The following is a 13,712-nucleotide window of genomic DNA, read 5'->3' as shown; positions in this document are numbered from 1 at the left end:
AATATGTTTCTGTGTCGTGACGAACCCGATTTCAGAAAAGCAATCTTTGTCCTGAGATATTTGAGGTCAATAGCATTTCCATTTGGACTCGACTCCGAATGCAAAATGATTGTTGTAAAAATAAACAGACCATTTAATTTTTTAATTTTCACATAAAAATGCTTAAAACAATTTTCAAGAGAGTACTCCATAAATTCCAGAAACCTATATAAAACCTAGGCCGCAGTATCGCCTGCTTGAAATAGGGTTAATATAGAACATCCAGTATGTACATCCAAAGACGTTAGATAAGGCTTCTAGGTTACCAGTCCACCAGAGTATTTTTGTTTGTATACACGCGGTTAACATCTGCTAAGTTAGTGCTGCTGAAGGACCACAGTCCGAAAGCTTCCGAAATTTTAAGAACTTTGTTAATAAACTGTAATTCCATGTAGTAGCATTAGTTATTTTGTGTTATAGAACATCAGTTAATAATAAGTTCAATATTTATAATCAGGCTATTTTACCCTTGACTTTTGAAAAGGGTAAAGGGTTGTATTGCAAAAGCTGAGTCTCGATCGGTTTAGGGCACAACCCCACACCAAGAAAAAAGTCTTAAGCCTTTACCTTTCAGGATATAAAATATGTTTTCACTTTAGGCTTTACGTTTTAAATTAAATAGCCTCTTCTTTCCAATATTGACACTTGCTAATTTAACATACCGATCACGTTTTTTCTTACCCTTTATTGCTTCACCATCCACTTCCTTTCAAGTATGAACCTTTTCATTTGTTTACCAAATGAGATTTGAATTGCTACTACCAAAAAATTCTATTTTGCATCCGATTAGCCGTATTTAAGTAGCTCATCACACCCAACGAAATCGAAAGAAATATGAGGGAGAGCCAAGGAGGCTTGCGCAATAGTGTCAATTTATGTTGAAAATAGGGCCAAAGCTTTTCGTTTATCGCCAGGTAAAAGTGTAATACGCAAAGAAGGGCGCTGATTCGTAGACTGAATAGCTAATGATTTTTCAAAAGATAGTTTAGACTCTTAACGCCCTCTATATTCAAAAACAAAAAGCGATTTTTCAAAAGTATATTCTGTAATCGACAATTATTTTAATTGTTATTAAAGAAAAATTGTTTATTAAAAGATGTTCGTGAGATATTATAATAGTATCGATTATTTCGCATATTATTTTTACAGTTATTTGGAAGTAAAATATGATTTTTCATTTTTTTTTAATATTGTTTATTTACCTCCTATGAGAAATTTTCCGTAGATAAAGTATACCATCTGTTAGGTATACAAAATATTGAAGAAAAGTAATATATTTAGCTAATCTGTATATTTTATTCATCTTCCAAGGAATATTGAAGGTTTTTTAGTGAAATCAATAACAGACACAATTTTCGTTCCTTGACTATAAATAGAATTGAAATTTTTAATGCCTGCTCTATATACTTCAAATATATGTAATATAGCGGGCTAGGTTTAAGAATAATCAGATTAGTTTCGAAACTGATTTTTAAGTTAATGTAACCTTATCACCAGAAAATGTTTTAGGAAAGTGCATAATCCGAAAAAGAGTAGGCCTATATCCATGAGTATAAATCAGGGTTGTTGATTTTTTTGATTTTTTTGATTTTTATTGAACTAATAGATAGTAAATTACCAACATGAAAACTTTTGAGTCAAAATTAACCAAAAGCAAAATAATCATGACATTTAAGCAGCTATTGGATATTATTACAATTCAAATGCTTGTATAAAAAGACTAGCTTGACCGCTATTTCATTTCCTAGCCTTTCCAGCAAGACAAACTGGAGTTCTGGGAAAAACTTACATTGAAATATACCAAAACCATGATTATTTTTAATTTTAGGTCTTTTCTAGTTAAGTTTCTTCTCTCGTTTCTTAAACTACTTCTTGGACTCTTAGAAAAAAATTTTTAAAAATAAAAATATATTCTTGATTTAAATCAAATGATTTTTTTAAAAAAATCTCTTGATTTAAATCATGATTTAAATCAGTGATTTAAATCAAACTGATTTAAATCAAACAACCCTGGTATAAATATCAGTGGTAATGCATGAACACTGATGCCAATAATGTTTGACTTCTAACCTACATCCCAAAAATGGAGAATTACTAAGCTGAGCAAACTCCTATGAAACATTTTTATTTTATTTGATAAAAATAAAGCATGTGTTCATAGCGCACTATTGAAATAAAATGGATACTGCATACTATCAGAAGTATATAATACTTCTCTTCGAGAAAAGTGTTCCACAAAGCGGGGGTAATTGTAACATGATTTATCCCAACATTAGAACAATTGTAGCAAGGTTACTAAACCGGATCACCTACGCGAAAAATAGTTCCCTCATCATTACTCTATTAACGTGTAACTATTTGGTAAGACGCGCTTGTGGATTTTTGTCCCACCCCAAGACAAGGTTTGTGGGTTGATTGCTGTGGATTTAGTGCTAAACAATTATAGAATTCACCTTACTGTGCGATGCCATCTGAAGTCTGATGAGCAGAAAAGCAAACAAAAAGTGTGAGCCTGGGAAGAATGACGTTACATAACTAAAGTGTTAAGAGAATATAGAGTGTCATCCTTCTTCTATTATCCCCTTCTGATACTATTGAAAATTGTAAATTAAAGCTATTACCATTTATGAGGTATTATTTTCTAAATTTAATAACTATAAATAATTGTTAACATTCCAAAAATTACTAGTTTTTCCCTGCAAAAATACACTGCTCAGTCCCTACTGGATGAAGAGCTTCATTCTGAACGTCGGAGCATGGATTTTGAAGCAATATAAGGCATTTTCTACAAGCGTGTTATGAAACTACCCTAATCTTCGACGAGAAAGGGAGCGCAGTGTAGGCTAGATGAATTCCACTGAACTTGCATTATCTCTAGCCACCACTCTGCCAGCGGTACTGTTTGCTAAGAGTAGAAATGCATGATAGCGCTGACAACCCCAGATTAGTTTACTTCTTCAATTACCCCGCTAGAAATAAATCGGAAGCCATCATGGAACATGGTGATTAGAAGAGTAAACATCGTTCTAGACGCCGTAGCTAATTTGATTCCTAAGACGTTTTTGTATTAGAAAGGTTTATGGTTTAAATCAGCGACCTTTCCACAGTGAGAGGCCACCATCTTTGGTTATATCCCTAGCGCCAAGAAGCACCGCTAGAGGCACTGCGATTTGTTTACCCCCCTCTCCTTCTGGCTTTGCCGCTTGGTTGTAGGAAATTAACCCACGATGGCTGTCTCGCTCCTGCCCATTGGATTCCCTGCATGCAATATTTGAAATGATCTATTCCTGCCAGAAAAAAGAGCTTGGTACAGTTGAGTGAGTTATTCCTTATATCCACCTCGCGCATATACGTAATTGTACATATTCAGGGTTAAGATTTTCTTTCTTTTGAAGATTTGAAACATGTCTGAACACTACCTACCATTGTACGACATACTGTATACTTCAACAAAATTTTATCCACAGAATGTTTCCATTATGGATTTAAAAAAACTCTTAAACGAAAAAAGGAAAAATCTACTTCTTCTGCTTTACATTCCCTGGGCAAAAAAGTCTTAAAGAATGCATTTTCGAAAATCATTTTGTGGAGGAAGAGGGCTGTACTACAGTATGCGAATGAGAGGACCCTGCTAAAATAAAAATTCTTATTTTCTGGGCGTCCCAAAAGCCAAAAAAATAAAAAAAAGGCTTCGATCCGCGGAAATAAGAGAATGATTCTGAAACACGTAAGGCCAGATCAATATATTTTTATTTCTCTTAGTTCGACTACCTTGCTTCCATAAGTCATAAATTTCATCAATTACTTCATGAATATTTAACGTTCTTAGTATTGACATGGTTACTAAACTGAAATTGCTTGAAATTACATTGCAAACGTACGTATAGTGGTCGCTTTTTCAACTTCCCGCAGATCGACGAACAATACGCGTTCAAAACTAAAATAGTCTCAACATAAATTTAAAAAAGATCAATCTTATTACAAACTGATAAAGAAAATCAAGCTCAAGGTAGGGCGTGGGTAGCAACATATTATAAAACGTTCAATCCTCAAAAGTTATGGCGTAATGGTCGAGCCTTTTATTTGTTTACTGAAAACAGTTTAGTCTAAAATAGATTTCAGTGAAACTTTCATGTTATGTTAAAAGTGTTTTAAAAGCGACATAAAATCATACTTTTAAATGTTATTCATTCAGACAGGGTTGAAAACCAAACTGTAATTTTTAACCCAGGCCAAGTGTAGAGTTGTAAATAAAAACAGGGCTCGAGTAAGGGGTACTGTGTTAGGTTTCTGAGTTCAAACGGTGCCAAAGATGAGTTTTGACAGTTTCCGTTTGGCCTTCCAATTCTTACTCTAGCAAACGCGCAATTGAAAATATTAGCCAAATCTGATAAGCCTTTTTTGAAAATATCTGAATCATTGACACATTTCGAACCAAGTCCAGTTCTAAGCCTTCACTTTTTAGTACTTCGTGATCGCAAACTCTGTAGTGAATTTTCAAATACTCTCAGTAGAAACATTCGAATTCGTTCAAAGTACATTCGAAAAGAGAATAAAATAAAATCGAAAAACCAAAGTGCAATGGAAATTTGATTCTGATGACCCTCAAGTCTAGTAGTTGTTCTTTCGCAACCAAAAAAAAAGAAAACGAGTCAGTGAAAAATGGCATTTTTATTACTGATTCCGTTGCGTTTTGTATTAGGACCCTCTTCATCCTTTTTTCTTTCTTTTCTGATTTGTCTTCTATTATTCATCATCTCAATACAGTAGAAAGATGGACATTGTTGCCATTTCAAAGAGAATTCAGATAAATGTTTATATTAGTGATCTTTAAAAATGTGAAGATTATGGTTCATATTTCAATCATTCGTAAAATGTTATTGTTGCTGCTCTGACTAATATTGATTTAGATAATGCAAGCTACTAATATAAGAAATCTACCAATACAAAATATCATAAGTTCATAAGATATGTTACATAAGTTTGTCACTGGTTACTGAGAGCTTGTCATGAAGTGAGGAAGGTGAAACGTCATACATTCTCGAAAAGTGAGACCTAGTGAGCAGCTGTAAAAGGCTTATTACAGACTAAATAGGAAGATGGACTGCCTAACCGCTTGCCGTCAATTCTCGTGCCGTACTTGAGCTAGCTCTCTGTAAGTCTCTAGCATTGCGAAGTATACGTAGTGTCATACTTATGGAACATATCTTATAAACTTATGAAAATACATATATGCACAATTGGCCAGTGAAGATTCTATTAAGCTATTGATGAGGTTACGATTTTCTTCTGTATCTAAGAACTTTATACAATAAAAATATAAAATTCAAATTTTTATAACATCGCTTCTTTTCTCTCCCACCAGTCTTCATCTACTTTTCACGTTTTGCAAAATTTCCTTGCAAGCCGTGTATTTCTTAACACATGAATTTAAACGAAACTCTACCACGAACACAATTGAAACATTGACTTTCTCAACACATCACCTGCGGAAAATAAAGAGCTGTAGAAGTAGGGTTTTATTCCCTTATTTTACTGGCCTAGCTGTTTCATTCTCTCGCTCGTCTTGCGTGCCTCTAAAATCGATCCCAATCAAGGCTCTCAACCAACACAGACTCTCCCTTAAGTTCCTCTACAGACTACAGATCTCCTACGTTTACTGGGAGATTCTCCCATCTAAAATCCTGCAAGAAAGGGTCCAACCCAGCCAGCCCAACGCTAGACCTTGTCGCACGCGCGCTAAGTTCCTTCCCCTTTGGGCGCGTCTTTTATAGGCCAGCACGCGGATGCCTTTGGGCACGGGCTAGGCCCTTTCGGTGAACAACCCGGTAATCTGGGAGAAGTAATCCTAGGAACTTTTGTGATCCAGAGAAATTTGACATTTTACTCGGAAACGGTCGAATAAATATTCTATTTTCTTAATACAATGCATCAAAGGATATCTAAATTCGTTTGTTATTGATCTGACAATGCTGACCTTGCACTAGCTGTAAATATTTCCTCAACCAAATTTTCGGCTTTAAAACTCCTCCAGTTAATTTCTCTAAAGTATAGTGCTAAGGAAAAGGAAAGTTGGAACGGAACGCGAAGGAAGACCTAGAGAAGAAAGCAACGCTGCCTTTCGTAGCCTATTGACGTCATCTCGCGCACGGCATGGTTCAAGTGTAAGCTTGAAGGAGAGTGTATGTCGAAAGAGAGCGCGAGTTTTCCTCGCATTGTCTGTGACCGATCAACCTGATAGTATAGAAGATACCGAAAGCCCTATTCTATTACGTAGTAGGATTATCCGCTGGGGACGCTATTCTCTTTCTGTTCGCGGGTTAAGTTGTCGTCAGGCTGTTCCTGAAAATCACGAGAGCTTTTGCCCGTTAGGTGGAGAAGTTTCCCTACTCCCTATCCTTTGGAACCCGCGCCGACGTCACAAGTTCGAAGGCGCGTGCAACAGTCTGTCGTTGGGAGCTTGGGCTCGCTTCTCTCCCAACCTCATCTCTCACTGCTGTCTATCGCGTTAAGATATCCCTAGATCTCCATTCTCTGGAATCTACACTCTCAATCTTTTTATTCCGTAAGATTGTGCGCAGTGTCTCCAATTTTTGCATCTTCCAAGTTTAGTAAACATCTTTTCTCAAAAGTCTTAAGTCTTTTAAAAGGTCTAAAAAATTAAGTGTAAGCAAGTATTTATTTTCATCGCGTTTTCCCCTTATCTTTATTTTTTTTAATGACACGTCGTTCTTGTGTTGTACGCGTTCTTCCTCCAAAATTTCGCTTTCAGTGGTTTGCATTTTTGTGTCGCCCGAATTTGCTTTCCTTTATTCTCGCGCTTCATATTGGAAAACAGCGTATCTTCCCAGTGCATCTTTTATTGCACATGTTTTGACGAATTAGTAAGTTAATGCAAAGCTGAGGCTATCGCCAACTTCTGCATATGTGACTTATACAGTGTTGGTAAATATTCTACTTCTACTATTCACATATCGTACAATTTCGAGCTTTTCGTTACGTGACGCCTACACAGTCTACACTACATGTTATGTATACAGTTAAAATTTAAAATTCCGCTAATGTTACCATGTACATAAGTATTTTTGGATAAATATACCGACATTTCGAATCCTCTTACATATCTCCTAAGTGCTAATAAATAACTGTCGCGTAATATCCTTAAATTGTGAGTCTTTCATATTTCATTGGTTATAAATGCACCGGGATTATTTCAAAAAATACAATATTAGTGCGATTTTAATAAAATGACGAAACGAAATAGACTACAAAGTGACTCTAATCTACCATTCGATTCCCGTGGCATCACGTGATGCATCCGTAATCTAGATCTTCCCATACTTTCACTACTTCCTCCCGGCAAAGGCTTAAGTACACTGATAACTAAGCATAGTTCCGGAGCGTCAAACTAGACGCGTATTTCCCAGTCCCCTTTTCAACGCTCTTGAAACTACTTTTCGTGATATGTCAAATCGCTGGGGCCGCTTTAGCGACGAAGATAACGGTGGCCGTTCTCACTCGGCGTTCGGGAATTTCAATTACAAATTGGCCCATTCGGACGGTGGTCGGTTCTCTAACCGCCCCGTCGGTTTGGCCACAAACCTCTTGGAGCTCCGGACTTTAGAGGCGCGTCTCCAGTACCCTCGACGTAGCGGCGGGGCAGGGTCGGGTGTCCGAAACTCGCCCGTCCACTCTTCCACCGTGTCCGGTTTGTCGTCCGGGGCGGGGAGTCGTGCCGGAACAACTTTCAGTTTATTGGGCAAACCCTTGAGAGCTCGATCTCAAGACCATCGATACCGACGTCTCCAGTGTCAGACTTACAATTTTCTGGAAAGACCCAGAGGACCAAAATCTTCCGCTTACCATTTGTTTATGTAAGTAATATACGGTACCTTTCTGCCGTTTGATGTACACACAACGAGATTACACTCTTGAAATAAGCCTATCTGTTTAACTGAAACCGTTTAACAAAATTAAGACTTTGAAACATAAATTGAGCAACTGAATTTACGTTTGTGTATGGGCAGTACAAGATAAATGAACCCTTCAACATTTTGAACTTCAATGACCCCTAATATTACAAAACTATAACATCGCTTTTGATATTGTGAATATCAATTCGTGACGCTCATATGAATTACACTTCCTCAACACTTTACCAATTATTTCTTGTTGTTCATCTATTAAGCCTATTCTAAATTTATCTTAAAACCCATCTAGTCTGTAGTTCACATAGAATCTTATTGAAATGTAAACATATTCCAACTTGAATACAAGTTTTATCAGTATTTATACGCTGCTGAAAGGTTAAATGACCAAAATCGTTAAAAGTTAGAACCCCAAGTAAAAAATAATGGATATAATGATTATAATTAATTTTTAAAGTCTCCGTGCCCCTACTTTACCTTGTATCTTGTTATCTTTAGTAACAAAAAGTATAATTACCTTCTCCTTACACTACCTAGATGGAATCCCTTCACTTAAGAGATTAAAATTTAAAAACTATTCTGCTCGAGTAGATACGTTCGACAATATTCTCTGTTCGCCAGCTTGAAACAATCTTGGTCGATTTAGAGTTGCACCATAAGGACATTATCTCTCTCATTATAGGAGAGAGATAATATCCTTATGGTTGCACTAATAATTAAGATTATAACTAATTGTGGGTCAGATGGTTGTTCAGTTTTAAAAAATAAGTAATTGCTCTATAATTACGTTTTAAATATTAGTAAAATCAGTTTTTTATTTAAAAAAAAAGCTCATTGAATCATGAATATACTGAACCCTCAGACTTCCCCATATTTACAAAGAAAAGTTTTAGATAATTTGGAAACATGTATTGTTCACCTTTTCACTCATTTCGTGAATGAACAACAAAACTATGGTCTGGAATCAGTTCGAAAAACTTAATAATCATGGATATGTGGTGCTTTCTACGGGACCTTGGTGCCTTTCTAGTAGCTCTTATGGCTCGAAGGCTGTGAAGAGTTTAATTGAACACTTAATCTAATCATAGTCTGCCAGTCTCTTAAAGGCGTTAAATTTAGGTTCATATCCAGATTATAATAAATTCATATTTCATATTCCTCTGAAAATTAACATGAATTTCATGGTCTAAGGCAAAAACAACATATAGGGTATCTTATCTAATGCATTTTCTCATAGACCCCTGTAGAAACGTTTTAATCGTTGCACAGAAGTGTTCAGGGCAAAGCAAATTAATCAAAAATGTCTTGATTAGAATCAAGACCTAAAAAGTATCGATAAGACTGAGGGTATCACTTGTCTGAAGGATCAGATATTAATTTTTCTTTTTAATTGAAACTTAAATGCATGCTTAAGAAAAAACAACGTTCCATTACCGTTTTTCGTTGAAATAAATTATTTTACTGGTAATCAATTTCAAAAATTTACTTATCTCGGCTTTTCGACCACAATTCCATTCCCCGAAAACATTTTATCATTACATTAATTACTTTTGGGAGAGTACGTGTATGGTTTTGCGTTTTAAAAGGTTCCTAAAGACGTTACATCCCCATTCGTGACCGGCACTCTTCGCAGTGGAACATTATAATTATTCTAAAACCAATGGCGCCAAATTCAATAGGGACAGTAACATCATAGTAGTTATAACGAACAGAAAGTCAAGAGAATGGCACCGGTAATGAGCAGCAAAAAGAGAGGAAAGTTTGCTTCAAGGTAGCAGAGGGACATGGTAGTGAAAATAGTAATCTAGAATTTTGTTCGTTCAAACCTTAATATATCATGTAAAATTCAAGTGAGGAGGCGGCACTACCTAGAAAGATCTATTTTGGCAGATAACAGCGAAAAAATTATGTTCTACACACACTGGGACTATGGGAGAGTTTCTGGGCCGCAGGTCGCACATGATGAAATTTCAACTTCAGTTTACATCAATTTTCCCTGGTAACTTTTAAAAGGTTGTTGTCATGGCTAAACAGACCGCTATTACAGCTTTTTATAGTTTTCAAGGTTTTTTTGACACGTTATCTCCCAAAAGTAATTAATGTAATGATAAAATGTTTTCGGGGAATGGAATTGTGGTCGAAAAGCCGAGATAAGTAAATTTTTGAAATTGATTACCAGTAAAATAATTTATTTCAACGAAAAACGGTAATGGAACGTTGTTTTTTCTTAAGCATGCATTTAAGTTTCAATTAAAAAGAAAAATTAATATCTGATCCTTCAGACAAGTGATACCCTCAGTCTTATCGATACTTTTTAGGTCTTGATTCTAATCAAGACATTTTTGATTAATATCTGTTCCTTCAGTCTTCATTTTAATTAAGAATGTTAAGAAACTGTATTACATTTTCAAAATCTGCACTAAGCAGAAACATATATAAAGGGGACCATAACTTTAGCTCAATCAGACATTTAGTTATAATGATACTTCAAAAAAAAAAGTAAATCAATAAAAGTTTGTATTCTTATTGTAATTAACATAATACAATTTTTACCAATCATTTATTGAAACGCGATGCGCCCCCCTAAAAATTCCAGAAATAGGACCAAATTGACAATTTTACAAAATTTTTAAAAATGCTGATTTATGTCCGTTTAACATTTAGCTCAAAATTGTCATAAGCCCAATATGAAATTCGGATATCCTTAAAACTTCATAAAGACGATCCGAGATTGTCAATTTCAAACTTTTTTGCAGCATAAACTAACGTCTGTTTAATATTAAGCTTAAAACCTTAAACAATATATAGTCAGGGCTACCCTAAAAGTTCAAGCGCCCACAAGTACCCACAAGTACCTAAAAGTACCCACAAGTACCTACAAGTACCCACAAGTACCTACAAGTACCCTCAAGTACCCACAAGTACCTACAAGTACCCACAAGTACCCACAAGTACCCACATGTACCTACAAGAACCCACAAGTACCCACATGCACCCACAAGTACCTACAAGCACCCACAAGCACCCACAAGTACCTACAAGTACCCACAAGTACATACAAGTACCCACAAGTACCTACAAGCACCCACAAGCACCTACAAGTATCCACAAGCACCTACAAGCACCTACAAGCACCCACAAGTACCCACAAGTACCTACAAGTACCCACAAGTACCTAAAAGTACCCACAAGTACCCACAAGTACCTACAAGTACCCAAAAGTACCTACAAGTATCCACAAGTACCCACAAGTACCCACAAGTACCCACAAGTACCTACAAGTACCCACAAGTACCTACAAGTACCTGCAAGTACCCACAAGTACCTACAAGTACCCACAAGTACCTAAAAGTACCCACAAGTACCCACAAGTACCTACAAGTACCCACAAGTACCCACAAGCACCCACAAGTACCCACAAGCACCCACAAGTACCCACAAGCACCCACAAGTACCTACAAGCACCCACAAGCACCCACAAGTACCTACAAGTACCCACAAGTACCAACAAGTACCCACAAGCACCCACAAGTACCCACAAGTACATACAAGTACCCACAAGTACCTACAAGCACCCACAAGTACCCACAAGTACCCACAAGTACCTACAAGTACCCACAAGTACCCACAAGTACCTACAAGTACCTACAAGTACCCACAAGTACCTACAAGTACCCACAAGTACCTACAAGTACCCACAAGTACCTACAAGTATCCACAAGTACCCACAAGTACCTACAAGTACCTTCAAGTACCCACAAGTACCTACAAGTGCCTACAAGAACTCACAAGTACCTACAAGTGCCTACAAGAACTCACAAGTACCCACAAGTACCCACAAGTACCTACAAGCACCCACAAGTACCTACAAGTACCCACAAGTATCACAAGTACCCACAAGTACCAACAAGTACCCACAAGCACCCACAAGTACATACAAGTACCCACAAGTACCTACAAGTACCCACACGTACCTACAAGCACCCACAAGTACCTGCAAGTACCCATAAGTACCCACAAGTACCTACAAGTACCCACAAGTACCTACAAGTATCCACAAGTACCCACAAGTATCCACAAGTACCCACAAGTACCCACAAGTACCTACAAGTACCTGCAAGTACCCACAAGTACCTACAAGTACCCACAAAAACCTACAAGTACCTACAAGTACCCACAAGTACCTACAAGCACCCACAAGTACCCACAAGCACCCACAAGTACCCACAAGCACCCACAAGTACCCACAAGCACCCACAAGCACCCACAAGTACCTACAAGTACCCACAAGTACCAACAAGTACCCACAAGCACCCACAAGTACATACAAGTACCCACAAGTACCTACAAGCACCCACAAGTACCCACAAGTACCCACAAGTACCTACAAGTACCCACAAGTACCTACAAGTACCCACAAGTACCTACAAGTACCTACAAGTACCCACAAGTACCTACAAGTACCCACAAGTACCTACAAGTACCTACAAGTACCCACAAGTACCTACAAGTATCCACAAGTACCTACAAGTATCCACAAGTACCCACAAGTACCTACAAGTACCTTCAAGTACCCACAAGTACCTACAAGTGCCTACAAGAACTCACAAGTACCCACAAGTACCCACAAGTACCTACAAGCACCCACAAGTACCACAAGTACCCACAAGTACCAACAAGTACCCACAAGTACCAACAAGTACCCACAAGCACCCACAAGTACATACAAGTACCCACAAGTACCTACAAGTACCCACACGTACCTACAAGCACCCACAAGTACCTACAAGTACCTTCAAGTACCCACAAGTACCTACAAGTGCCTACAAGAACTCACAAGTACCCACAAGTACCCACAAGTACCTACAAGCACCCACAAGTACCTACAAGTACCCACAAGTATCACAAGTACCCACAAGTACCAACAAGTACCCACAAGCACCCACAAGTACATACAAGTACCCACAAGTACCTACAAGTACCCACACGTACCTACAAGCACCCACAAGTACCTGCAAGTACCCATAAGTACCTACAAGAACCCACAAGTACCTACAAGAACCCACAAGTACCTACAAGCACCCACAAGTACCTACAAGCACCCACAAGTACCTACAAGCACCCACAAGTACCTACAAGTATCCACAAGCACCTACAACCACCCACAAGTACCTACAAGCACCCACAAGAACCCACAAGTACCCACAAGAACCCACAAGTACCTACAAGCACCCACAAGAACCCACAAGTACCCACAAGAACCCACAAGTACCTACAAGCACCCTCAAGAACCCACAAGTACCTACAAGTACCCACATGTACCCACAAGAACCCACATGTACCCACAAGAACCCACATGTTCCACAAGTACCTACAAGCACCCACAAGTACCTACAAGCACCCACAAGTACCCACAAGTACCTACAAGCACCCACAAGTACCCACAAGAACCCACAAGTACCCACAAGAACCCGGGCAAAGCACCTACAAGAGCTCAAACGCCATGTTTTTCTTGATAATATCCCTCTGACGAAGTGCATCACAACAAAAACGCCGTAAGTCCAACATAAAAAATGAGGGCTAAAATGCGTGTCTCTAACAGTGGTAAAACGCCGTAATTCCAATACCCAAAACAACGTAAGTCAAAGTATGTGTTAATAATGATAAAAATCAATACTTAAACTTAATTTATCTTAATGAAACTAAGAAAAGGCACATCTATGGACTGTTATCTTTCATTTAAGA

General features: G+C 37.7%; 1 protein-coding gene and 1 long non-coding RNA gene across 3 annotated transcripts; both read left to right on the top strand.

Moving 5' to 3' along the window:
• Positions 1 to 7,259: 7,259 nt before the first annotated feature.
• On the top strand, positions 7,260 to 8,157 carry LOC149610664 (uncharacterized). Its single transcript, XM_089858709.1, has one exon. It carries the CDS (start codon positions 7,504 to 7,506, stop codon positions 7,915 to 7,917), a length of 414 nt encoding a protein of 137 aa, XP_089714835.1. The 5' UTR covers positions 7,260 to 7,503; the 3' UTR covers positions 7,918 to 8,157.
• A 1,169-nt stretch (positions 8,158 to 9,326) lies between these two features.
• Positions 9,327 to 10,513, top strand: LOC149610663 (uncharacterized). Of its 2 annotated transcripts, none has more exons than XR_016376617.1 (2): positions 9,327 to 9,966; positions 10,033 to 10,513. It is a non-coding gene; the product is annotated as an uncharacterized LOC149610663 (long non-coding RNA). The 2 variants fall into 2 exon arrangements; XR_016376618.1 differs by having other exon boundaries at positions 10,025 to 10,513.
• Positions 10,514 to 13,712: the final 3,199 nt, after the last annotated feature.

This window comes from Phalangium opilio, unplaced genomic scaffold, assembly GCF_054372755.1.
Source record: "Phalangium opilio isolate 3A_F unplaced genomic scaffold, DU_Popi_V2 ptg000329l_1, whole genome shotgun sequence".
Classification (NCBI taxonomy): Eukaryota; Metazoa; Arthropoda; class Arachnida; order Opiliones; family Phalangiidae; genus Phalangium; species Phalangium opilio.
The sequence above is the reverse complement of the archived record's forward strand: the minus strand, read 5'-3'. Positions and strand labels throughout refer to the sequence as shown.